This window comes from Mercenaria mercenaria, chromosome 12 (genome assembly GCF_021730395.1).
Source record: "Mercenaria mercenaria strain notata chromosome 12, MADL_Memer_1, whole genome shotgun sequence".
Classification (NCBI taxonomy): Eukaryota; Metazoa; Mollusca; class Bivalvia; order Venerida; family Veneridae; genus Mercenaria; species Mercenaria mercenaria.
Genome location: NC_069372.1, coordinates 67,138,868 through 67,165,547, shown reverse-complemented (window position 1 = coordinate 67,165,547; position 26,680 = coordinate 67,138,868). Strand labels below are relative to the sequence as shown.

The 26,680-nt window shown below is 36.2% G+C and overlaps 2 protein-coding genes across 2 annotated transcripts in view; one reads left to right on the top strand and one right to left on the bottom strand.

Moving 5' to 3' along the window:
• The window catches only part of LOC123533456 (aspartate--tRNA ligase, mitochondrial-like), a 33,510-nt gene extending 27,298 nt beyond the window's left edge, over window positions 1–6,212 (bottom strand). Inside the window, exon 1 of the mRNA XM_053520264.1 lies at window positions 6,062–6,212. Coding sequence (XP_053376239.1) covers window positions 6,062–6,167 — 106 coding nt within the window. The 5' untranslated portion in view covers window positions 6,168–6,212. The remainder of the gene's footprint in view (window positions 1–6,061) is intronic.
• LOC123552954 (uncharacterized) lies at window positions 1,180–4,852 on the top strand. Its single transcript, XM_053520262.1, has one exon. It carries the CDS (start codon window positions 2,252–2,254, stop codon window positions 4,169–4,171), a length of 1,920 nt encoding a protein of 639 aa, XP_053376237.1. The 5' UTR covers window positions 1,180–2,251; the 3' UTR covers window positions 4,172–4,852.
• Window positions 6,213–26,680: the final 20,468 nt, after the last annotated feature.

The following is a 26,680-nucleotide window of genomic DNA, read 5'->3' as shown; positions in this document are numbered from 1 at the left end:
GCCTGTGCAGTAGTCAGTAGACATAACTTTAAAAACAAAAACAGCTTTAGGATCAAAATATACAGGCATTGAACTGTGAAAAGCAAATAATGCTCTTCTCCCCGTTCGCATATAATATTATTTCATCCGTTAGCTTTAGAATCACTGACCAGAGTTTATCAAAAAAAAAAAAAATAAAAAAAAATAAACATCAAAAAGGTTCTTACTACCATCCCTATTTAATAGTGCTAAAAGATTAACCATAAAATGCCTGGTAGAAATGTTAACTTATCATTAAGTAAACAGAGTTTTTCGAGAATTTCGACAAACACTGTTTTTCTCAGGTAAAATTCTGATCATTAACTTTTAAAAAATGCTAGTCTTTTGGGTTTAAAACAAGCTTTGTACAGTCATGTAAATGATTGTAATTTTCCCATACCAGGCGTCTATTATAGCAGTATTTTTTTACTGAAAGTTGGACACAATCATTCTTGCTTTCAGAAAGAACAAAACTTTGACAATAATGACATTTAAAAGAATTACAATAGTCATTTCCAGGATTACGTAAATTCTAATTTCTATTAACTTTGGAATTGAAACATTAACTTTTTACATTAAATCCTTATTGCCAAATATTCACACGCAAAGAAACAGAATTCCTTCGGCTATTGGCCTAATGAGATTCTGTTAGGTTTGAAGCTTTTCAATTTGAAGGAGTTATCATTTGTGACTGGTTTCCAGTATGATAATAATTTATGTAAAATTGTTGATGCAGTACGTTTTAATAAGAATAACAAAAATTATTCAAATACGTTTTCTTCTTTATCTTGGTGCAGATTTTAATCTATATCGAACTTTCTTTAATTATATATACAGAATATCTTTCGAGTATTTCACAAGTCAAGAATTAAATTTGATGCAGTCTAAAACATGCATTCAGAAATCATAGATTATCATTAATACTTATAAATTTAATAGATCTAATAGAACATAAACTTCCTAAACGAATCCATAATTCCAGACCATTCCAATACCACTCCTTTAATTTTAAAGGGGCACTGTGATTTTTCAAGGGAGCTCTGCCTTTTAGGTAGCACCTAATTTCATATTAGATCGAAAATTCTGTAAAATTATAGATTATCTGTAAATTTACAGATGATCTGTAATTATACCACTTTCCTAGACCTGATGTACAGTGAACTCGCCTATTCCGAACCAGTCTATATATCGGGGTCATTTCCAAGCTTTTTAGCAGCCGGCGCGCATACGTCAAAAAAAAAACGTAAGTTATGTTTTAGTTTTATATCTAATGCATTAAAGTAGTAACTCATTGCTGGTAAATGTTCAAGTTATTCTTATATAATCCATACTTGCAACATGTCCAAATGCCGTATTTTTTCTGTATGCGTAAATCTGACGAATGTAAACAAAGAAATCAGATTCAAGAGGCGCTTGCGTTTCAGTTATTTGACGAAATGAAACGAAATGGGTATTAAAAAGAAGGAATTTTTACGCTCTTTCCAGACATATATGCCACATATAAAACAACTTGACCATTAAGATGCATAAAAAGGAAATATAGCTGGCATACATTGTGCCTATTCCCAATCACACATTTTCAGTTACGTTCTGCTGAATGTTGTTTAAAGATCGCAGAAAAAAATGTTGGTTGTGTCCAAAATATTAATTTATGTTATTAAGCCCCCCATGAGTGGTGGGGGCATATAGATTTGGTCTTGTCCGTGTGTCCGTGCGTCCGTCTTTTCGTCCGTCCGTCCGAAGTTCGTGAGGCACTTAGCTCAATAAGTGTTTCATATAAATTGATTAAACCTTGCATGACTCTATCATGAAATGAACTTGTGCACCTCATATCTTTCGTCTAGCTCCGCCCCCTATTTCCAGAGTTACCGCCCCTGAAGTAGTAAAAACGATGCATTTTTTACCTTGTGACGCGCCTAGCTCAAAAAGTACTTGATAAAAATTGATGAAAATTTGCTTGAGTCCTTATCATGATATAAAATTGAGCACCTATTATTTTTCGTCTGGCTCTACCCCTTATATTGTTGAAGTTATGGCTCCTGAAATAGTAAAAATGCACATTTTCACCTAATGACGTGCCTAGCTCAAAAAGTATTTGATGTAAATCCATGAAACCTTGCATAAGTCTTGACCATGATGTGACCTTGCACACTTGGCATTATATAAATTCCAGAATAATGCATTAGCGGACCTATGTACATATTATTTTAAATAATAATATTTTTTATTTCAGATGGGAAAACCTAAAAGAAAGACATGCCAAAGCCCTGCACAAGTTTCTGCAACAAAAGTGAGAAAGAAATATCTGTCACCAGCAAAGAAAGCCAAGACTGCCAAATCTCCAGGGAGAGCGAAACGGGCACTATATAAGGTAGAAAACGATAACATTTCTTTAAGAAAAGCAGCTAAAGATATGAATATTTCCTATTCTTTCCTTCAAAGGAGGGCCAGTGGTGCGGTGGACATTGAAAGTAAAAATGGACGTAAACCTGTGTTTACAAAAGCAGAGGAAGAAAAAATGGCCCATTACTTATCTGAAATGGCTGCTCGAGGTATGGGTTTGAGAACAACAGAATTTCTGAACTTTGTAGGAAATATCATAATAAAAGAAAAGCGCCCTAACCCATTTACAGACAACACACCTGGCTATAAATGGTACAGAGGGTTTATGGAAAGAAATAAACATATAGTTGAGAAAAGAACTGAAACACCTTTAGAAGCATCAAGAGCTAAAGTTACCCCATCTGTCATTGACGAGTGGTTTCACAAATATAGGATGTTTATTTCAGACAACGAGTTACTAGATAAGCCCGAGCGCATTTACAATGCTGACGAAACCGGATTCACAATGGGTAGCAAGTCAGGAAAAGTGATTGGTCCATCTAAAAGTGTTCATTCTGGTCCTGTTCCACATGTCTCTGGAGGCAAAAGTAAAGAACGTGTAACTGTTATGTACTGCGCCAATGCAGCAGGCACCGTGATTCCGCCATATTTTGTGTTTGCTAAGCCAAAACCGGTGTCATATGACCACCTTGCAGGTACAGCAAAAGGTTCAGATGCAGCTTACACTGATAAGGGGTGGATGGATGTTCCTACTTTCAAGAAGTTTATTGGTCATTTAGATAAATATGGCGAAAAAGAAAGGCCCATCGTGCTCCTTATTGATAGTGTTGGAAGTCATGTCAACATAGAGTGTTTTAGTGAGGCAAAAGAACATGGAATAGAAATCTACAGGCTAGTTAAAAATGCTACACATATTATGCAACCACTTGATGTTGGCGTATATGGTCCGCTAAAAAGTGCGTGGTATAAACATTTAAGAGTACATAACAGGGAACATCCAGATGATCCTGTATGTAAGAAAACCTTCGCAAGACATCTACATGCTGCCTTCATGGATTTCTACAAACCCCTCACTGTTCAGCATGCTTTTACTTCAGCTGGTATATTTCCTATACAGCGCGAAGCTATTTCTGATACAAGACTGAAACCTGCTCTGACCTATGAAAGTTGTCAACAAAGTGACCAATGCAATGTGAATTTGGTCTGCACACCGAGTACACAAGAGTTACATGTAGATCAACTGCCACATGAAAATCCAACATCAGGTTTAGATGTGCTTGTGCAAGCGGTGGATATAGTAGGAGCCAGTAAATCACAGAGTAGATCTGAAAGTATATCACCACATGTTCAAGAAGCAATTAAACTACCTGTTGTTAAGGAGAGTAAAAAGAAACAAGTTAGACTTAGTGATAAACTGGCCGACCACCTGACATCAGGCGAATCTTTGAAAACAGCTGGCTTGAAATCTCTTGAAAAAGTTGAAGCGTTTGCAAAAAAAGAGAAGAAGGCAAAAGAAAAGTATCTGCGTCAGATAAGCAAAGAAACAAAACGCACCCAAAAAAGTGGAAAATGTAAAAGCAGTAAAGTTAAACAAACACCTGAACCAATACCAGTCACTCAGTCCTCTTTAGTCGTACTATGTGTATTATGTCAAACTGATGATCCGAATATTAAGCAGTGGATAGCGTGCGACGTATGCGATTCCTGGCTCCACGTACAGTGCATTCCTGTAGATCACCAGTGGGATAGAACTGCATTGTCCGAGCAGTCTGTCCAGTTTGTATGCCCAAAATGTGTATTGCTTGACTGAGAGCATAATTATATACTTGTAACATCGAATATGAGCATATGATGTGAATTGTTGAAATGCAAAACGTTGTATAATTTACCAGTTTATTACTTGTTCAAGTGTTAAGTTGTTTACAGTAGACATGATAGTTAGAATCCTTAAACTGAATTAATATGTTATAGAAATTATCTCTCATATTTGTTGATTGTCTTTATTTGTACTGCTAGTCAAACTTGATCTTAATATATGAATCAATGTTACATAACATGTCGGGTTAGTTTTTATAATTTTGAAAACTTAAAAAAGAAACGTTGTGTAGTAGGGTAGAGTATAAGGGCGAACTTATACTGCATTGCTATTGAATAAGCTTTTATAGCGACGTGTACCTAGAATGTCCGCCTTAGGTGTGAGGGGTCCCGGGTTTGATTCCCGGTCAGGCCGGAAGTATTTTCAGTCTGTTACAATTGTGAATTCATTTATTTTTTAGGATCACAAGGATGTCGATGGAACAGAGACGATGGTAACAATCAAGAATTGTGTTATCAAGGGATACCATGATTTTAAAATAAGACCGCCGTTGCTGTTAACCTTACGAGTAGATAGAGAGTACACAAACATCCATGATGTCAGTGCATGTCTAGTATGGCTCCCGGATACCGTTAGTGGTGATCAGCTAAATCTTGAGACAGATTCTAAAAGAGGTCTACGGCTTAAAGACATCCTTGGTCTACCATGCGGGCATGCCCCACGAGGCATTGCTCCGGCGTTTAGATATATTTTAGATTGTGGGGGGAGAATTGAAGCAAAGGCTACAGGTGATCCTGTGCCTAGTTTTTACCCATGGCCAGATGTGAAAGAAAAGGGCGGAGGTATTGTTATACCGTGTGACTATTTTATTTTCACCAAGGACAAGGCCGCCCACATGACTGTTTTAAAACAGCATATTTCGATAATGCCAGAGAAGGATGCCATGGCTATAGTTTAAATCATTCCATTTGTCATTGAGACGTGCTTATAAACAACTATCTTTGCACTTTTGTTAATAAAGTTTAACATGTAATCTATGTCAAGTTTGTTTTTAACATGTCACACAAACAGTTCATGTTTTTATCATTTCTAATGTATACCTGTGACGAACTCATGAGATGAATAGTCCACATTCTTTGATGGAAACCAAACGGTTACTTTACAATGGCCTTAAATGCGATTATTTCTATTTCTAACATAAATTATTTTAACACAAACAGTTCATGTTTTTATCATTTCTATGTATACCTGTGACGAACTCATGAGATGAATAGTCCACATTCTTTGATGGAAACCAAACGGTTACTTTACAATGGCCTTAAATGCGATTATTTCTATTTCTAACATAAATTATTTTAACACAAACAGTTCATGTTTTTATCATTTCTATGTATACCTGTGACGAACTCATGAGATGAATAGTCCACATTCTTTGATGGAAACCAAACGGTTACTTTACAATGGCCTTAAATGCGATTATTTCTATTTCTAACATAACTTATTTTCAGTTTTAGATTCAAGATTGCAGTTTAAGGTTGTTGTGGATAGTAATTAGAAAAACATTTCACACCATTTCACACCATTTCAGTTCATATGTGGTGATTCGGAATAGGCAAGTATGACCCGGATTACGCACAGTACCAGTCTGACCAATTACAGAATTCTGTTACAAATAATGTTTTGTTCCGAATTTCTTTTCATACTATTTTAATCGTGACATATTTGTCCAGCTTTTAAGATGAAACTTATATTTTAAATATAAACTCGGCGAAGTAGAACAAGAAAAATTTAAAAACTGGTTCGGAAAGGGCAAGTTCGCTGTACCCCGGGCATACAATTTTCGCAAAATTATCTTTGCCGGCTTTCCTCTCCGCAAATACTTACTGGATAAAATGCGAATTTGATTGTGTCGTCTACATATTCCTACATAAAGCAATATATTTTCCTTCTTAGTTCTTGTAAAGATCGTTCTTAAACATTTAAAAAACATATTCACAACTAACTACTTTCATTTCATGGAGGCTGACATATTGCAGGAAAGGAGTAAATGGTTTCTTGTTTTTGATTGGATAATAAAAGAGGCCGAGGTAAGAGACCACCAGTCGTTTCACCATGGACTACCAGGTTACAACACACTAAATAACTGTTCTTCCCCTTACAGGTCAGAGACCACCAAATCAAAAAAGTGCAGTACAATTTACTGGGAATGAGGTAAGAGTATACCTGGGAATAAGGTAACGTCTGTGCATTCTGATTGGTCAGTCATTTAAGGATGTACGAGCGATTATTTCCTAACGTAAAAAAATGTATTCATACCCTGTGAGCTTGAAGAACATTAGTTTCTAAGACAAACAAGGGCCGAAAAAACATAGGTCACCGAACTCGTTTTAATTTTATAGGGTATATTCTTCACCCACTGTTTATGCATTTCTGAAATTTTGTAAAATTGAAAAAATGTTGGTACTTTATAAAACATATAATATCCTATTTAATCTACATCTACATCTATCTACATCGGTACAACCAACAATCGATTTCCGATTATGACTGGTCGGCGCTGTCAGAGAAACAGTTGTTAAAGAAATTTAGTATATTACAGTATTAAAAGTAAAAGATAAAATGACAGTATGCTACAGTTAAAATAGGACAGAATGGAAGAATTACATAGTGACCGCCGCCAGCCTCTCTGTAAAGATACTGAGGCTGGGGCTAGCTTTGACTGATGTGGGGAGGGAGTTCCAGAGACGGATGGTTCTAGGAAAATAAGAGTTAGCAAAGTATTGAGTGCTGGAATAAGGGATCAAATAGTTAAGATTTCTAAAGGGGGTCAAGTAACCTTGGTCAATAGCAACGGTCTGGGTCCTTACTTTGTAAAACAAAAGTAATGAACAGTTTAATCTACGGTACTGGAGAGTTTTCCATTCTAAGGATTTCAACATTTCAGTTACACTGCTTGTATAGTTGTAATCATTCATAACATACCTAGCTGCTGACCTTTGGACTCGTTCAAGTTTATGGGTGAGGGTTTTCTGCCAGGGATGCCACACAGTTGAACAGTATTCTAGCTGTGGGCGGACATAGGTGGTGTATGCAGCTTCTTTGACCTTTATGTTATCTGTCTTGACATTTCTCTGAATAAATCGAAGGGAAGAGGTTGCCTTAGAAGTTATGTTTTCTATGTGTTGTGACCAGTTCAAATCATTGGAGATAGTTATTCCTAGGTATTTAGCTGATGAGGTGGACTTTAACTCTGTATTGTGTAACCTGTAGGGGTATATAAAGGGATTTCTCTTCCTACTTACTCTAAGGACTTCACATTTGTCGGGGTTAAATTCCATTTGCCAGACTCTTTCCCATGTTTCTAATTTATGGAGATCTTCTTGAAGGGCTATGCTATCATTATTTGATTTGACAGTGAGGTATACGATGGTGTCGTCTGCAAACATACGGGTTTTACATTTGACTGAGTCAGGCAGGTCGTTAATGTATACAAGGAAAAGGCAAGGCCCAAGGACAGACCCCTGTGGAACTCCAGACAGGACCGGAAGTTCGCTGGACAGGTGACCTTCAACTGCGACCTTCTGAGTACGATTAGAGAGGAAGGATTTGACCCAATTGGTTATTTGGGGACTAACACCTAGGGATTGTAACTTGTAAATTAGCCTCAAATGGTCGACTTTGTCAAATGCCTTAGAAAAATCCATTACGATGACGTCAGTTTGTTGGCCTTGTTCTAAATTGCTATAAAGTTCCTGGGTGAAATTAATAAGCTGAGTTTCGCAACTATGACCCGACCTAAAACCATGCTGGAACTGGCTGATAATATTGTGTTTGTCAAAGAAGGACATAAGATTTGAAACCACGATGTGCTCAAGGAGTTTGGACGCAATACAGGTTAGAGAAATTGGTCGATAGTTGCTGGGTTTTGATTTGAGACCTTTTTTAAAGACTGGTGCAAGTGAAAATGATCTGTTAGAGAAACTTGTGTACAGTCTAAAAAACATTTTCATTGTTTCTGATCACCTTAAACTAGGTTCCATCATTTAGAATGTCTTTCAGTTTTCCAAGATAATTCTTCCTTATGTTTTGAAAATAATTACAACGAGCCAAAAGGTGTTCTCTAGTTTCATCCATATATGGCCTAAAACTGGTAGTCTTTCAAAATCTGTAAATAACTGCATAAGATTCTTAATTTCAATCTAAAACAATGTATGTGGAAAATACCAATGACTATAACTCTTAAAAATCATCATGGTCAAAATTTTCTCTTGATCATCAATATATGAAGCTTGTTCCTACGTTTGAATCCGGCAAACAGTTAACTCAGAGCATGCATGTTGGCTACTTAAAAATTAACAAAAATGAGGCTCAGCATAACACTGAGTACTAATGGTGTTTCATAACTGTAGTGAAAGTTATCCCTTCTGCCCTTTTCGTTACTAAAAGTATATGGGCTGTTACCTTTTGTTACTAGTGTTACTAAGGGGTCTGTAGATTAAAGTATATTTTACTTTTATAACTATAGTGGATGTTACCCCTTGTGCCCTTTTTGTTACTAGAAGTATATAGGTTGTTACCTTTTGTTACCAGTGTGAGCCTGCAACATTTTCGTTTTTGTCGTGTTGAGCGACCTGTGAAGTGTCCTTATTTTTCTATTTTACTAAGGAGCCCGTAGATGAAACTATATTTTACTTTTGTAACTGCAGTGGATGTTACCCCTTGCGCCCTTTTTGTTACTAGAAGTATATAGGCTGTTACCTTTTGTTACTAGTGTTACTAAGGAGTCCGTAGATGAAAGTATATTTTACTTTTATAACTGCAGTGGATGTTACCCCTTACGCCCTTTTTGTTACTAGAAGCATATTGTTCGAAATATCAACATAGTTGGTTCAAAAGCACCTAGAGTGCTTATGTTGTATTGTTACTTGTCTTGCCGACTCAAAATAAAATTTATCTTATCTTATCTTATCAAAGACACCAATCTTAATGATTTAATTCAACGCATCAAATGTAGAGAAATCCTCATAGATTTTGCAGATCTAGTTAAATTAACAAGTATTACAGCTTCAACATAAAAATATAAAAGGCTAATTACCCTCGCAATTTTGAATTTCCAAATCGATCGTTTGGTAAAAAGAACCCTGAAGTCCGTTTATTCAACCCTCAATGGTTCAAAGAAAACAATGAATTGCGTTTTACCTTTATAATGCCATTTAATGACTAAAATGCTATAAGGATTAGATTACCCCTTTAATTCAGGGTCTTGTGCTCGATATCCTACTTAGACATTACTGGTTTTACCCTGGCAAGACATTGTCCGTATCTAACATCGTACTTCCATTATGTACAGTGTTTAAACACAGTAAACTAATTAGGGGTGAAAACTCGAAAAAAAAAACGAGTATGTTCAACACAGATACTGAGCAGTCCAAGAAGTTGCCAGACTGCACCATATACTCTAGCTATATGCAAAATTTTCCCGGGGCCACCCCGGACCCCGTTCATAGGAGGGGGACACCCCCTCCCAAACCCACCCCCTCTGCCGCCCCAATACTCAAATCGTCCCTACGCCCCTGTACTAAGGAGCCCGTAGATGAAAGTATATTTTACTTTTATAACTGCAGTGGATGTTACCCCTTAATTGTGCCCTTTTTGTTACTAGAAGTATATAGGCTGTTACCTTTTGTTACTAGTGTTGCTAAGGGGTCTGTAGATGGAAGTATATTTTACTTTTATAACTGCAGTAGATGTTACCCCTTGCACCTTTTTTGTTACTAGAAGTATATAGGCTGTTACCGTTTGTTACTAGTGTTACTAAGGAGTCCGTAGATGAAAGTATATTTTACTTTTATAACTGCAGTGGATGTTACCCCTTGCGCCCTTTTTGTTACTAGAAGTATATAGGCCGTTACCTTTTGTTACTAGTGTTACTAAGGAGCCCGTAGATGAAAGTATATTTTACTTTTATAACTGCAGTGGATGTTACCCCTTGCGCCCTTTTTGTTACTAGAAGTATATAGGCTGTTACCGTTTGTTACTAGTGTTACTAAGGAGCCCGTAGATGAAAGTATATTTTACTTTTATAACTGCAGTGGATGTTACCCCTTGCGCCCTTTTTGTTACTAGAAGTATATATGCCGTTACCTTTTGTTACTAGTGTTACTAAGGAGCCCGTAGATGAAAGTATATTTTACTTTTATAACTGCAGTGGATGTTACCCCTTGCGCCCTTTTTGTTACTAGAAGTATATAGGCTGTTACCTTTTGTTACTAGTGTTACTAAGGAGCCCGTAGATGAAAGTATATTTTACTTTTATAACTGCAGTGGATGTTACCCCTTGCGCCCTTTTTGTTACTAGAAGTATATAGGCCGTTACCTTTTGTTACTAGTGTTACTAAGGAGCCCGTAGATGAAAGTATATTTTACTTTTATAACTGCAGTGGATGTTACCCCTTGCGCCCTTTTTGTTACTAGAAGTATATAGGCTGTTACCTTTTGTTACTAGTGTTACTAAGGGGTCTGTAGATGGAAGTATATTTTACTTTTATAACTGTAGTGGATGTTACCCCTTGTGTCCTTTTTGTTACTAGAAGTATATATGCTGTTACCTTTTGTTACTAGTGTTACTAAGGGTCTGTAGATGAAAGTATATTTTACTTTTGTAACTGTAGTGGATGTTACCCCTTATGCCCGTTTTGTTACTAGAAGTATATAGGTTGTTATCTTTTGTTACTAGTGTTACTAAGGAGCCCGTAGATGAAAGTATATTTTACTTTTATAACTGTAGTGGATGTTACCCTGTGTTACCTCTTGTGCCCTTTTTGTTACTATAAGTTTATAGGCTGTTACCTTTTGTTACTATTGTTACCAAGTGACCTGTAAATGAAAGTTTATTTTACTTTTATAACTGTAGTGGATGTTACCCTGTGTTACCCCTTAATTGTGCCCTTTTTGTTACTAGAAGTATATAGGCTGTTACCTTTTGTTACTAGTGTTACTAAGGGGCCTGTAGATGAAAGAATATTTTACTTTTATAACTGAAGTGGATGTTACCCCTTGTGCCCTTTTTGTTACTATAAATATATAGGCTGTTACCTTTTGTTACTAGTATTACCAAGTGACCTGTAAATGAAAGTTAATTTTACTTTTATAACTGTAGTAGATGTTACCCTGTGCTACCCCTTGTGCCACTGAGTACCAATGGTGTTTCATAACTGTAGTGAAAGTTATCCCTTCTGCCCTTTTTGTTACTAGAAGTTTATAGGTTGTTACCTTTTGTTACTAGTGTTACAAGGTACACATAGATAAGCGAACATTTTTATTCACATGAACTATATATCTGCATGGTTATGATGTTACATTTTGTTACTAAGACACAGAACATTTGTTACTGGTAACAAAAATACTAGGGTATGTAGCAACCTCCAGGTTTGAGCCATATATCTATCGTCGGCAACAAATTAATGCTTAGTGATTGGTACACACGGAATTTTCTGTCTTGCTTTACTCAATCACTAAGCATTAATTTGTTGTCTCGTCAATAAACATATGAATAAAAAGGGTCTTCATAAACAAGAACACTATTAATGCTTCCTCGTGATAGCGGATCCCATTTCACATAACATAACGTTACTTTACCTACTCACCAAAGGCAGTTACTGCCCTTCGATCAAATGCGCCATTTGTCCTAGACGTCTGATAAATTATTTATAGTGTATATATCGCCGCGGACTATGCAGATGTCTTTGTACCCGTACTTTTATCCACTTTTAAGACAGTCATTAAAGAGTTACTTTATTACAGTTTATTGTACATTTTAATATCTGTTAGTGCATTTTTTAATTGAAGCTGATGACAGAACAGGAGAGGTAATTTTAAAACACTTTATTTGCAATAACTTTTTAATTTCATTTTCTTCTACAAAATCTAGGTTCTGATTCTGCACCAGATACATCCAGGACAGATTGGACAAATGACAACAAGAGGCTATGGAAACTGTTAGCAAACCAGATTAGAAGCCACTTAAACAATTCTAAGTCTTGTTCTTAAACAATTCCAAGTCAGTTGCTGCAGTTGTTGAAGTTAATTTTTTCAAAAATCATTAATTTTTAAAAAGACATATTACTCAACATGCCTAAGTTATGGATATAAGCAAATGTTTGTCCCCATTTTAAAGCAGGAGATGGAGGAAATAGTTACATTAGGAGTGTCACAGGGGTCTGTTCTTGGGCCTATTTATTTTTAATATATAAATGACGTCCATGAAACAGTTCAACCCCGCCAAGTTTATTTATTTGTAAATGGCACTGCAGATGTGCCCAGGTTGTTACATGTTCTCACCATGTCCACTAGCGCTGTGTTAAACAGAAGCTTTTTTCAAACAATAAGTTGTTCCATCAATTCTAGGTGGCATCATTTGTAAACTACTCGTGCTAAATAAGAATTTTACCATCTATATTTGACATTGAGTGGACTTCATGATCCAAAATAACCACAAAAAATGTAGTCTTAATTCAAAGTATGTCAAATAGAACATTACTACATGAGCCCATTTACCATAAGAGACCCATGCTAACACAGTAAGTTGGAATACTTTGGAAAGCAGCATGTATCAAAACAGCATTGAACCAAGAATACCTTTTGGAACCACCCAGTTGGTTTTCAGATTCCTTTCCACACACTTAAAACCTTTGCATTGTATGTTGTGATACAAGAAATCTGTTAAGAGCTACTTGGATGATTTCACCATTGTCTTATAACCTAGATTTATTGAATGTAACTTGCTGGTCACAGCTTAGAAATTTAAGTATATTATGTCAGACATCATGCTTATTATCAGCCTTTTCTCTGACAATAAAAAGTTTATATCTTGCAGTCTGTCAAGCCAAAAAAAATGTGATTTTCATTTATTTGTGCACTAACTTTTTATTGTGCATCTAAAACTTCTCTGGCTTAAAATACTGTGAAAAATGTCTCTTCTTTTGTAGTGAAGTGTTTGAACTAACAATACAGCTCATGAAGTTCAGATGTAAAATCTAAGACATGTTTGTCTTTGTTCTACAGTTATGGTGTATGGGGAAACATAGTGTATGGAAATCTTGAGAAATGTTTAATAAGTAAGTAGGTCATAAATTTTGTATTTAGCATTATCTTTGACTGATCCAGCTGTGCTGAAAAAGAGATTTTAAAATAATTAAAATTCCTATAAACAAAGTTTACAGTTGAAGGGAGGTAACTCAGTGTTTAAAAAAACCTGCTAATATTGACTATGTTTTGGCAAACTCATTTTTAGCTTGTTCATCAGTGTTCATGTCAGCATTTTTGTCTACTTGTGTGTATAATACAGCCACTTCAGATCCACTTTGATACAGTTTCTAGTTTTTTACTCTGTCAGAGACCAACTAGTATTTTCCACAAGACATACATACATTTGCTTCAAGAAAATGAAAACAAAAAGGGATGTTGAAGAGTATGTAGTGAAATACAAGGTACCCTCATATTGCCACATTTCAGAGAATTGCCCTGCAGAATGAATACCCCACTTGTGTATTCAAATAAACAACTAAAAAAAACATACAAATATAAGCATGAAAAGTGTCTTATTTATGTAAAATACATTCCATGAGTGAAATGATGCCCATTTGACCACAATTAATGCACACATACACTAAAAAAAGAAAAATTAGGATCTGTTTATTAGGGAGTTTTTTCCCAGAGTTGTGCCCTTTTTCCATTTTGCAATTTTTGTTTGTTTAAGTTTTTTGTGTGTAAGCTGGTATGTCAATAGTTCATTAGTTAAGCATTTATGTCCTCTGACAGCTCATTTACAGAAATGTTCACTTAACATTAAGGCGTAAGAAAAAATTGTTTGTTTCCGGTATCCCGACCTACTCTAAATTTTTGTCCCGACCCTAAATGTTTTTATGGCCTTGGAGAATATTTTTTTCAACTTTTTGACATAAAGTTGCAAAACTGCACTTTTTATGCTTTAAACATGGCAAGTGATGTTAGAAAACAACCTACTGATGCTCTAAAGGCATAACCCCCTTATTTGTATTCATTTTTTGACACAAAAATAATTTCCGAAAAGTTTCCCATAATAAAAAACGCATTCACACAGGGCACGAAATTCATCCTCTACTAGTACAGACACAGAGCGATCTGACCAGAGGGACAGAGTGAGATAAAGCCCCCAGAACAGAAAGAGAGAAATCATTTTATATACAGGCCTGTCCTGCTAACTTAGCCTAGCTCTTTGGGAATAGACAGTCTGGTTCTTTAATGTACCCGGTGTATAGCACTGATACACACGAAGCCGTCTTTCCTGGGAAGAACCATTTCAGGCCTCTTAGTTAGGTGGGAGACTCTCAAGAGCATCTCAGAGATTTCCATTGCCTGGATCGGGATTTGAACCATGGACCTCAGGATTGACATTCAAGCATATGACCACTAGACCACAGGCCCACCATGATATTGAAGTAAATAAGTACCATATATTAATGTATTATTACTATCATAAAATTACTACAATATGAAATAAAATCGTAATAATATGATTTAACTGTGAAATTAAAAATTGAAAACAAATCAATAGTTAAATAGTGTGCACAAAAGTATGTCTGCAACAGCAAGTCAAGATCAAGAAGATTCAGTAATACTACTGATAAGGACTGCCATGAAAGCAGACAATATAAAAGTACCTTATTTTTCTGGTGAACAAATTTGCTGCCCCCACTGGCTTCTGTGTTCACATCTTGGTTAATATAAAGATGCCATATTACTTTATATCTGTTACTGCTTGACTGATTTGCTTCAGACTTAAAATAGTCATTCCTCATCATCACCTGCATCCTGTGACACAAGGTCTATAACACTGACACCCATTTCACCCATTTTCAGCTCACCAGAGCACAACCTGCTCAAGGTGAGTATTGTGACCGGTCATTGTCCGGCATCCGTCAGGGTCCGTCGTGCGTCAGTGTGTTGTGCATCAATATTTGCCTTGTGAACACTCTAGAAGCACATTTGTGACCCAGTCTTTATGAAACTTGGTCAGAATGTTAGTGCTGATGATCTCTAGGTCAAGTTTAAAACTGTCTTATGTTGGGTCAAAAACAGGTCAGTAGGCAAGGTCAAAGGAAAAGTTTGTGAACACTCTAGAGGCCACATTTGTGACCCAATCTTTATAAAACTTAGTCAGAATGTTTGTCTTGATTGCTTCCTTGTCAGATTTGAAACTGGGTCATGTGGGTTCAGAAACTAGGTCAGTAGGCCAGATCAAAGGAAAAGATTGTGAACAGTCTAGAGGCCACATTTGTGACTCAATCTTTATGAGTCTTGGACAGAATGTTAATCTTGATGATTGCTAGATAAAATTTGAAACAGGGTCATGTGGGGTCAAAAACTAGGTCAGTAGGCCAGATCAAAGGAAAAGCTTGTGAACACTCTAGAGGCCACATTTGTGGCCCAATCTTTATGAAACTTGGTCAGAATGTTAGTCTTGATGATTTCTGGGTCAAGTTTGAAACTGGGTCATGTTGGATCAAAAACTAGGTCAGTAGGCCATATCAAAGGTAAAGCTTGTGAACACTCTAGAGGCCACATTTGTGATCCAATCTTTATGAAACTTCATCAGTTTGTCTTGATTATTTCTAGGTCAAGTTTGAATCTGGGTCATGTGGATCAGAAACTAGGTCAGATGGTCAGATCAAAGAAAAAGATTGTGAACAGTCTAGAGGCCACATTTGTGACCCAGTCTTTTTACACTATATATGTATATACCTTTTTACTTTAATAGTTTTATATATGCTTTACAATTAACGTAATTCATTTTACTTTTTTCTCGGCGATATATGACCGTTTTGTGTCGATTCGCCGTAACTCAAACACCAAACTCATCATTCATTTACATTTGTGACCCAATCTTTATGAAACCTGGTCAGAATGTTAGTCTTGATGATTGCTAGGTCAAGCTTGAAACAGGGTCATGTGGGGTCAAAAACTAGGTCAGTAGGCCAGATCAAAGGAAAAGCTTGTGAACACTCTAGAGGCCACATTTGTGACCCAATCTTTATGAAACTTGGTCAGAATGTTAGTCTTGATGATTTCTGGGTCAAGTTTGAAACTGGGTCATGTTGGATCAAAAACTAGGTCAGTAGGCCATATCAAAGGTAAAGCTTGTGAACACTCTAGAGTCTAGAGGCCACATTTGTGACCCAATCTTTATGAAACTTCATCAGAATGTTTGTCTTGATTATTTCTAGGTCAAGTTTGAATCTGGGTCATGTGAGGTCAAAAACTAGGTCACCGGGTCAAATCAGAGGAAAGGCTTGTGAATACTTTAGAGGCCACAGTTTTGACTCTGATCCATCTTTTTGAAGCTGGGTCGGAATGTTTGTCTTATTGATTTCTAGGTCAATTTGAAACTGGGTCATGTGGGGTCAAAAACTAGGTCACTAGGCCAGATAAAAGGAAAATGGGTCATGTTGGATCAAAAACTAGGTCAGTAGGCCATATCAAAGGTAAAGCTTGTGAACACTCTAGAGGCCACATTTGTGACCCAATCTTTATGAAACTTCATCAGAATGTTTGTCTTGATTATTTCTAGGTCAAGTTTGAATCTGGGTCATGTGAGGTCAAAAACTAGGTCACCGGGTCAAATCAGAGGAAAGGCTTGGGAATACTTTAGAGGCCATAGTTGTGACTCTGATCCATCTTTTTGAAGCTGGGTCGGAATGTTTGTCTTATTTATTTCTAGGTCAATTTCAAACTGGGTCATGTGGGGTCAAAAACTAGGTCACTAGGCCAGATAAAAGGAAAATCTTGTCAACACACCACAGTTCAAGTTTGAAACTCATTAGAATAAGTCAGAATGTTTGTCTTGATTATCTTAAGGTCAAGTTCGAAACTTGGTCGTGTAGAGTCAGAAACTAGGTAACTAGGCCAGATCAAAGGGAAAGCTTGTGAACAGTCTAGAGGCCACATTTGTGAACAATCTTTATGAAATTTGAATAGAATGTTTGTCTTGATGATCGCTAGGCCATGTTTGAATCTGAGTCAAGTGGGATCAGAAACAAGGTCAGTAGGCCAGATCAAAGGAAAAGCTTGTGAACACTCTAGAGGCCACATTTATGATCAGTCTTTATGAAACTAGGTCAGAATGTTTGTTTTGAGATCGAAAAGTTGTTGAGAAGTTTGTGATAGTTTTGACAAAACTTTAAATACCTCCCGATTTTTCCTAAGGGGCCGAGTGCTGTCATATTATGAACATTGATCATTGTTATATAATATCGTAATTAGGTGTAGTAAAATTAAATACTTAATAGTGCTTTATCTTTTGTTCAATGAAAAAACTTTTGATGAAGGTCTTAAAAATATGTAACAGTTTGTAAAATTTTAACATCTGATTTGTTCTGATACAGACAGAAGAGGAAAAATAACATGGCCAGAGGGAGATGGATGTATATTTCCACAATATACACATGTTGACATAGAAATGCAAAGTCTGAAAGGAAATTGTGCAGGTAGGCAACATTTCTGCAAATATAAACACTGAAGGATGATATACATGCATTAAGGGTTATCTAATCAATATATAAATACAAACATCCTTTGAAATTTTGAAATTTATTGTCAAGTGTTTCTAAATTCCTTGATTAAAAATGGTTGTCCATGTTCATGCATCCGTTATAATATCCAAAAAAATTAATGGGGACAACTACACTGTAAGCCCCAACAGCCCACAAATAACCCAGAATTTAAAATCCAGTTACATTTACAGTACCACAGAAGAGGTGCGGTGTTTCATCAAGGTAACTTAAATGAAAATTAAATTTTTTACATTCAACATCTTTGAAAAAATGTAAGACTATGGGTATAAATTCAGGCAGGTTAAATTAAGAAAAAATCACAATGGTACACATAAATATGATGTTTTTTTCATATGGGAGACATGTAATTCAGTTGAAGCAAGTCTTATCTCAAAGTAATGCTGTTTCTGAAACATGTACAAGAGGTTCTCGGTCATTCAAGTAGCAAGTTGTAGGAACTGGTTTCAAAGTTGAGGAGAGTCAACAGTCTTTTAACACCAAACTTTGAGACTTGATCGAAAGCTGTTTCATTCAGTTAATTTCAATTACCATCTTATACTCTCCAAAGACTCGAACAGTCAATGCATAGTTCTGACAGAAGAAAAATTATATACTTCCACTTTCCAGAGCAAAAACAATAGGCTTTGGTGCAGGTACCTGAAAAAAAAATCAGAAATAAACTAAAATGTTTCTGTAGAACACAGGGTATGTCCCCACTGTTTGTCAAAAATAAAGTGCAATAATTCCAATTTTGGTAGTCTTAATGGGGTTTTATTGTCTTAACAAACATTTTATGCCAAGGATTAATTATTCTAGGCCATATACCTTTTTGAGCTACAGTCCGTTTCATTGGAACTGACAGGGCAGAGTTAGTCACTGACTTACGCAAATAATGGTAATCTAGAAAAAAATACCAAAATAGGTTAAACAATATAACTGTTTACTTCCGTAATCTGCAGTTACTAACTATTAAAATTTAACTCTACATTAGTTACATGTACTACATATCATGCGCAGTAATTTAGTGGACCATCGTGAAACAACCCCGCAACAGGTAAAAAAAAAAGCACTTTATGGGCATCAAAATAAAAAAAAAAAAACAACGCTATTTAAAGGGGAGTAACTCTGTAATTAGCTCAAAGTTTCTCACGAAGAATCCCAAGTGTAATATTTAGGATTTCAGAAAATGTTGTGTAATAATTCCCTGTTTTAAGCATTGTTTTCTTTAAAAAGAAAATAAATCAAACCGTGTTACAACAAGGAACAATGGACAAAGCTACAGAAAGGACGAAAATAAAATGATACCTTGCCAGAGTTTTCTTTTCCCAATTACTGACATTGTGACCTAGTTTTTGAAACATTATTACATTAATAGATTTAACATTTCAGGTTCATTCAATGTTCCTGTTAGGAAGATATTGCCTGCACTGTCAGCCTTCTCAGTAAGAGACATTAATTCAGAATGGGTTAATGAAATAAAAGAAAATTTGATAAGACAACCAACAAGACCAGTAACAAGAATTCCTGTTCTTGTTGACAGACACGAGGTACAGAGATTTAATGCAGATATGATCAATTCATTTGAAAAAACAAATGAAGCTGTTCGTATAATTATATTATCATGTATTCTAACATGGCCAGCAAATAACCTACATGCATGTAGAGCAAAATCTATCTCCGGATTATTCTGCAAAAAACCACTCGCGTGCAATGATGTCATTCAATCCAGGTATGTAGCCCAGTCATAAAGAGTAGTTACCACTTCTCTAACACTGTTGATACTAGTTTGTCAAGTTAGAAGTGAAATAACAAGTTCCCAGTTTGTAGAATAACCCTTGGTTTTCGTTGTTGTGCAAAACAATATATCACTCGGGCCTACGGCCTTCGTGATTTATTTCTACGCATAAGAACTAAAAACTCAGGGTTATTCTACGATAAACCACACTTTGGAACTTATTATTTCTTACATACACAGGGTCAAGATGACCCTGGATCGCTCACATGAGTAATATGAGCTACATGTTTCAAATTACAAACTGATGCTAAACTATTAAGAAAGTCAGTAGGTCACATTCATGGTCAATGAAATTCAGTTATATTCGGTGTGCAACACTGTGTATATCATCCAAATTCAATTCGAAAAATGCAAACAATTCGCATTTTACAGTACTACATTTTCAACGTAATATCTCATTCGGGTCATATGCTGTTACAATTTATCCACTTTGGTTAGAAAGTGTTACATAGCCAATGGAACATATCTATATAAATATTTGTCTGCTTTTTATAAAGATTTTGAAAGTCATTTTAGGAATTAGTAACCTAACAAGAGCTGTCTGTAAGACAGAGCGCTCGACTTCTCTCAGTGCTTGACTCTGAATTAGAGCTTTGCCAGTAAAAAAAAAAAAAAGCTGTGTTCCGTAAACGCTTGATGCCCCCAGTGGCATCCTTGTCGATAGATTTTGCACCTAAGTCCAGAACGAGGTCAAGGTCAAGGCCAAACTGAGGTCAGGTGATGTTTGAAGATGAGGAATGGTCACAGTTTACATCTGTATTAGTATCAATTCATTCTTGTAAGGGGTATTGATGCTAGATGAAACGGTCCCATTTGGTTAACCAAGAGATGGTCCATATAAAGCAACCTAAGTCCAAAATGAGGTCAAGGTCAAACTGAGGTCAGATGATGTCTGAAGATGAGGAATGGTCACAGGTTACATCTGCATTAGTATCAACTCATTCTAGTAAGGGGTAATGATGCTAGACAAAACGGTACCATTTGGTTAACCTTGTACGTACGGACGAACAAACGAACGGACAGGACAATCTCTACATGCCTCCCGCATTAGTAGATGCTGGGGGGCATAAAAAAATACAAGTTAAAAAGGGACATAACTCTGTCAAAATTCAAATCAGAGTTATGGGAATTTTGTCTCCAGATGTAGACTTTGATAGTAAATAACAGGCCTGGGATTTAGTCAGAAATCAAAAGTCTGAAAACCTACATTCTCAGTCCTGAAATCCCCATTTTCAGTAGAGTTATATAGAGAAATTCTGGCAACTAGAGCCTGAAATCAGGACCAGTCTTGAAAAATCCCAGGTCTGAAATAAGTATTGTAAGTTTCAAGTCAATAGCTTTGATAGTAACAGAGATATTTGACTATATTCGGGGTGAGTACAATAGCTCTACTTTTTCTTCGAAAAATCGAGCTAAAACCTGGCACAAAATAATGCCATGGTCAGCACAGCTTCCATATTTCACTAAATACTTGTGAATGCAAAATTGAGTAAATAATATAAATGAAATCAATACCTTTTTCTGTACCTGCCAATATGCATTTGCATGTATACATTAAAAGGTGGAATCCTAAGACTCCTTCAAGAAAGAGATGCTGGCTATTGTCAACTTTTATGCCTTGGGAGGAAATCACCTGGTTCAAGCAACAAAGAATGTACTGGATCAGAATCCTGGAAATGATAATTACAGCTGTTAAAGGTAATGTATCCAATTCTTACTTTCAGTTTAAGCTCTTCGATGAAACACTGAAAATTTTCAGTGGAATAAAGTTGTCAATGATATTATCCTTTTTTGAAACAGTTATGTATCAATTTCATTATTCACAATATATGTGCAATCAGAAAAAGAAATAACTTGCTATGAATTCTAGATTTTCATACAATGAACTGTCTTTCCAAGGGGCGTACATGTATATGTGTTTCTGCACAAACAAACAACTGGTATCAGTGTCTTGCTTCTTTCATAAAAACATTGCATTCCAGCATGTAAAATGCAATATACACTATAGAACGTTTTCAGGTGAGCTAAAAATCCCATGCATAGGCCTTGCACCTTCAAGAGAAAAACAATTTACAATTTCTCTCCTTTATGTGTACTTAGAACATGAGTCTCATGGGGCACGGCCTCTACACCCATGGGGTATAACTTAAACAGCTTTGGTAAACGACCACAAGCCAATGTAACAAACAAAATATGAAAGGCTTGTGGTTTTATACAAGAAGATATTTACTTTTTTTCCTATACAAGTGTAGGTAAATACTTGAGAATGAACCCTCTCTTCGAATACCAATAAATTTATATCATGATTCAGGTGCTTCTCAATGTTTAAATATCCTCTGATATATTACATTATCTCAAATACACTTTTTACTACAAATTTAAAGGGCCATAGAAGTTGAAGTCTTCTGCCGATTAACAAATCTGGAAGCAAGATTTGTGGGAAGTGCGCATAACAAAATGTGCAACACTTTAAAACCAACTTTTCAGGTATTACTTAATGCTTAATGCATGTCAAATGATGACAGTGAACCAGTGTCTACAGTTACAATCCATTCCCATTCGTGGGTACTGAGATACCAGCATACATACAAAACATTGACCAACAATTTAGAAGTCAAAAAAGGGGCATAATTTTGTAAAAAAGTAAAAAACGAAATCGGGAACCTGTGCAATGTAAGTCAGTTTATCACAGTGAGTAAGTGGTTACTGAGATACCAACTTATATCTAAAAACTTAACCAAATCGGGATGTTGATGCCGATGCACACGCAGACGCAAGGGCGAGTGCAATAACTCGACTATTCTTTGAACAGTCAAGCTAAAAATGGAAATTGCATTTTACCTTAAAAAAAATAAATTGATTGTAACTGCTATTCATAACTGTTTATTTAACAAATAATCAAGGCCTTCGAGTAGTTTATCGTCTGATATACCACGGATTGGAGTTTAGACGCGTAGGAATTGAACCATTAGCCCGATTGGTTAAATACTGAAGCATCTGAACGATGAACCATGGTAAATTAGAAATAAATTACAAGAAGGCCTTGATTGTTTTCATCCTGACATGCTAATAGACATACTTTAATAAATACTATGCTGAACTTCTTTTACCCTAAGAGTAATGTATCGGACATCATGCGGCAATTTTTTGTCATAACGGACGTCATAATGCTCTCATACTGGTCCGTGCCTCAACCGTTGCTTATTGCAGAATATACATAGCTTGATTTCTTCCTTTGTTTACAGTGACTTTTTTACCTATTTTTACTGCTGACAACTGTAACCCCTTGAAACAACTTTCAGTTACAAAATGTAGAGATTTATAACACTTATTATAAAAATTAAACATATCTCTGTTTTTCCCAATTTCATTGCGCTTATTCTCCCAATTCAGCGGGCATAGGCACCATTATTATTTCCAAACAAGAGATCACAGAGCGATCTTGGCGCCCACCAATGTGCCATTTTTGAGTGTTCAAATTTCAAGACTTAATGACTAGCTCAAGGTCAAATTTCATTTCCGTACACAACACTGTGCATGTGGTCCAAATTCGCAAGCTGTAGCTTGAGAAAAGTGAAAGTAGGTCACTAGATCAATTTCAAGGACAAAGTTCTTTGTACACAAAACTATGCATGTGCATCAAGTTTGAAGGCTGTAGTTTGAGAAATTTGAAAGTAGGTCACTAGGTCAATCTTAAGGTCAAAGTTTATTTCGGTACACAAAACTATGCAAGTGGTCCAAATTTGAAGGCTGTAGCTTGAGAAATGTGAAAGAAGGTCACTAGGTCAAAATCAAGGTCAAATTACACTTCAGAACACAAATCTATGCATGTGGTCCAAATTTAAAGCTTGTACCTTCAAATATGTGAAATTAGGTCACTAGGTCAATGTCAAGGTCAAAGTTTGTTTCGGTACACAATCCTATGCATGTGGTCTAAATTTGAAGCCTGTAGCTAAAGAAATGTGAAAGTGGGTTATTAGGTCAATCTTAAGGTCAAAGTTCATTTCGGTACACAAAACTATGCAAGTGGTCCAAATTTGAAGGCTGTAGCTCGAGAAATGTGAAAGTAGGTCAAAATCAAGGTCAAATTTTATTTCGGAACACAGAACTATGCATGTGGTCCAAATTTGAAGCCTGTACCTTCAAAAATGTGAAAGTAGGTCACTAGGTCAATGTAAAGGTCAAAGTTTGTTTCGGTACACAGAACTATGCATGTGGTCCAAATTTGAAGGCTGTAGCTCGAGAAATGTGAAAGTAGGTCACCAGGTCAAAATCAAGGTCAAATTTCATTTCAGAACACAAAACTATGCATGTGGTCCAAATTTGAAGCCTGTACCTTCAAAAATGTGAAAGTAGGTCACTAGGTCAATGTCAAGGTCAAAGTTTTTTTCAGTGCACAAAACTATGCATGTGGTCCAAATTTGAAGGCTGTAGCTACATAAATGTGGAAGTAGGTCACTAAGTCAAAATCAAGGTCAACTCGTGTCAAGGTTCATCTTGCCACTCAAAACCATACATGTGGTCCAAATTTGAATGTTGTAGGTTATTGACAAGAAGATTTTCAAAGTTTTTTCCCTATATAAGTCTATGTAAGCCATGTGACCCCCGGGGCGGTGCCATATTTGACCCTAGGGGGATAATTTGAACAATCTTACGAGAAGACCACTAGATGATGTCACATACAAAATATCAAAGCCCTAGGCCCTGTGGTTTTGAACAAGAGGTTTTTCAAAGTTTTTCCCTATACAAGTCTATATAAACCATGTGACCCCCGGGGCGGGGCCATATTAGACCCCAGGGAAATAATTTGAATCATCTTAGTAGAGGACCACTAGATGATGCTTCATATCAAATATCAAAGCCCTAGGCTCTGTGGTTTTGGACAAGAAGATTTTCAAAGTTTTTCCCTATATAAATCTATGTAAATTATAGAAATAAACAAAGGGCCATAACTCATTCAAAAATTGTTGAACCAGTCTGATTTTCAGGGGGACACAACTAGGGTACCAATACATCATTCTGACAAAGTTTGGTCAAAATCCCCCTGGTAGTTTCTGAGGAGATGCGATAACGAGAAATTGTTAACGGAAGGACGGACGGACGGAAGGACGACGGACCACGGACGCAGAGTGATTTGAACAGCCCACCATCTGATGATTGTGGGCTAAAAAAATATCAAAAATCATTGCTTCATTGGAAATTAAACTGAGTCAGTTTAGAATAAAATTTAAGTATCTTTAACATGTATTCTAATATCAAATTTATGCAAGAAAGGCAATAACTTTAAAGTTGGAAAGCCTGAAATGCCACTTTTAAAGCTGGCAATATAAGGTAAAGTGTATAAGATTTTGCAAATGTCCCAGTAATTTTTATACGCCCGAAGGGACGTATTATGTTATGACGCTGGTGTCCGTCTGTCCGTCCGTCCGTCTGTCCGTTAGCAATTTCGTGTCCGCTCTGTAACTCTTGAACCCCTTGAAGGATTGCAAGGAAACTTTACACAAATGTTCACCACACCGAGACGATGTGCAGACCGCATGTTTTGGATGTCTCACTTCAAGGTCAAGGTCACACTTAGGAGTCAAAGGTCATATCAGTTTGTTTCGTGTCCGCTCTGTAACTCTTGAACCCCTTGAAGGATTTCAAAGAAACTTGACACAAATGTTCACCACACCAAGACGACGTGCAGAGCACATGTTCCGGATGACTTGCTTCAAGGTCAAGGTCACACTTAGGGGTCAAAAGTCATATCAGTTTGTTTCGTGTCCGCTCTGTAACTCTTGAACTGCTGGAAGGATTTCAAAGAAACTTGGCAGAAATGTTCACCACATTGTAACGATGTGCAGAGCGCATGTTCGGGATGACTCGCTTCAAGGTCAAGGTCACACTAAAGGGTCAAAGGTCATATATGACTTTGCTTTGTGTATATTGCTCTGCATTGCAGTGGTCTTGTTTTTATTTGGCAGATCTCTTTTTTGTACTTACAATAATTTTTTTTTTTTAATTACTTCCCTTTTATGTTACTATAAATAGCTTATTTTGAAACTTTTTTATTATTGGCCGTAGGGAAAAACCGAGACCACTTTTCTGTGGTACAACATGGATGGTACCTCCAATTTTAAGGTGTATTTTTACATACCTATACCTGATAAGGATTTTTTGTAGACTTTGATTTTTTTTTTTGTGGACTTAGATTTGTTTTTTGAAGTTTTCCTTTTGTTGTTCCAGTCCTTTGGGGCTACAACAGTCAAGTTCTTAAAATTTTGCTCCAATCCTATGATGTAAGCCTTCGGGCGTATAATGCCCCGCATGGCGGTGCTCTTGTTATCTTGAGAAATCATTCACTGGCTGATGTCCTCTGTTTTGAGCATAAAGTCAATGTATTCAACCAAAACACTTTGAAACATACAGGATAAATTGAAGAACTGTCGAGGAATATAATTATGAAGGCTATGCAAATTCATCTGATGTCTTGTGGAAAGAAGCGTGTGCCCGTTCCTTAGGACTGCTTGATGGAAAGGTATGAATTATCTGAAAAAATGAAACAAGAAGGTCATTGGCCCAAAATCAGGGCACTTGTTTGGCCGTTTTGGGAGTGGAATATGGGCCTAATTTCACATCATAAAATTAGGTTTCTTTCTACAGTTAATGTGAAATTTAGCACCATAAATAGATTTAGAAATAAGCTTTCAATTTTTATGTTCCAATATGTGTGAAGTTACCTCAAAAACAGAAGGGGTAGGGTTAGACATCTTTAAAATTACCTAGTTAGGCTAAAATTAAAAACTTGTTTGTTTGCTGTCTCCCTACCTACCCACTTAAAATACTGCACCCCAGAAGTTTTTATCGAACAATGCTGGTCAATTTTTTTTTTCAATTTGGCGGTATGACAAGTGCCATATATATTTCAACTTTTCAAGTAAGCAAATAAAAAGTAAGAAAGTTAAAATTTCATTCTTTTATACAACATACAGGTTTGTCTTATTTTTACAGAAGAAATATTCTGTAAAGAAACAATCATATATTCTACTGGTAAAAGTATATTTCCCCCACCAAAAAAAAAAAAAAAAAAAGAAAAAGAGTAGGGTCAGGAGACAGCAAACAAAGACGTTTTTTAAT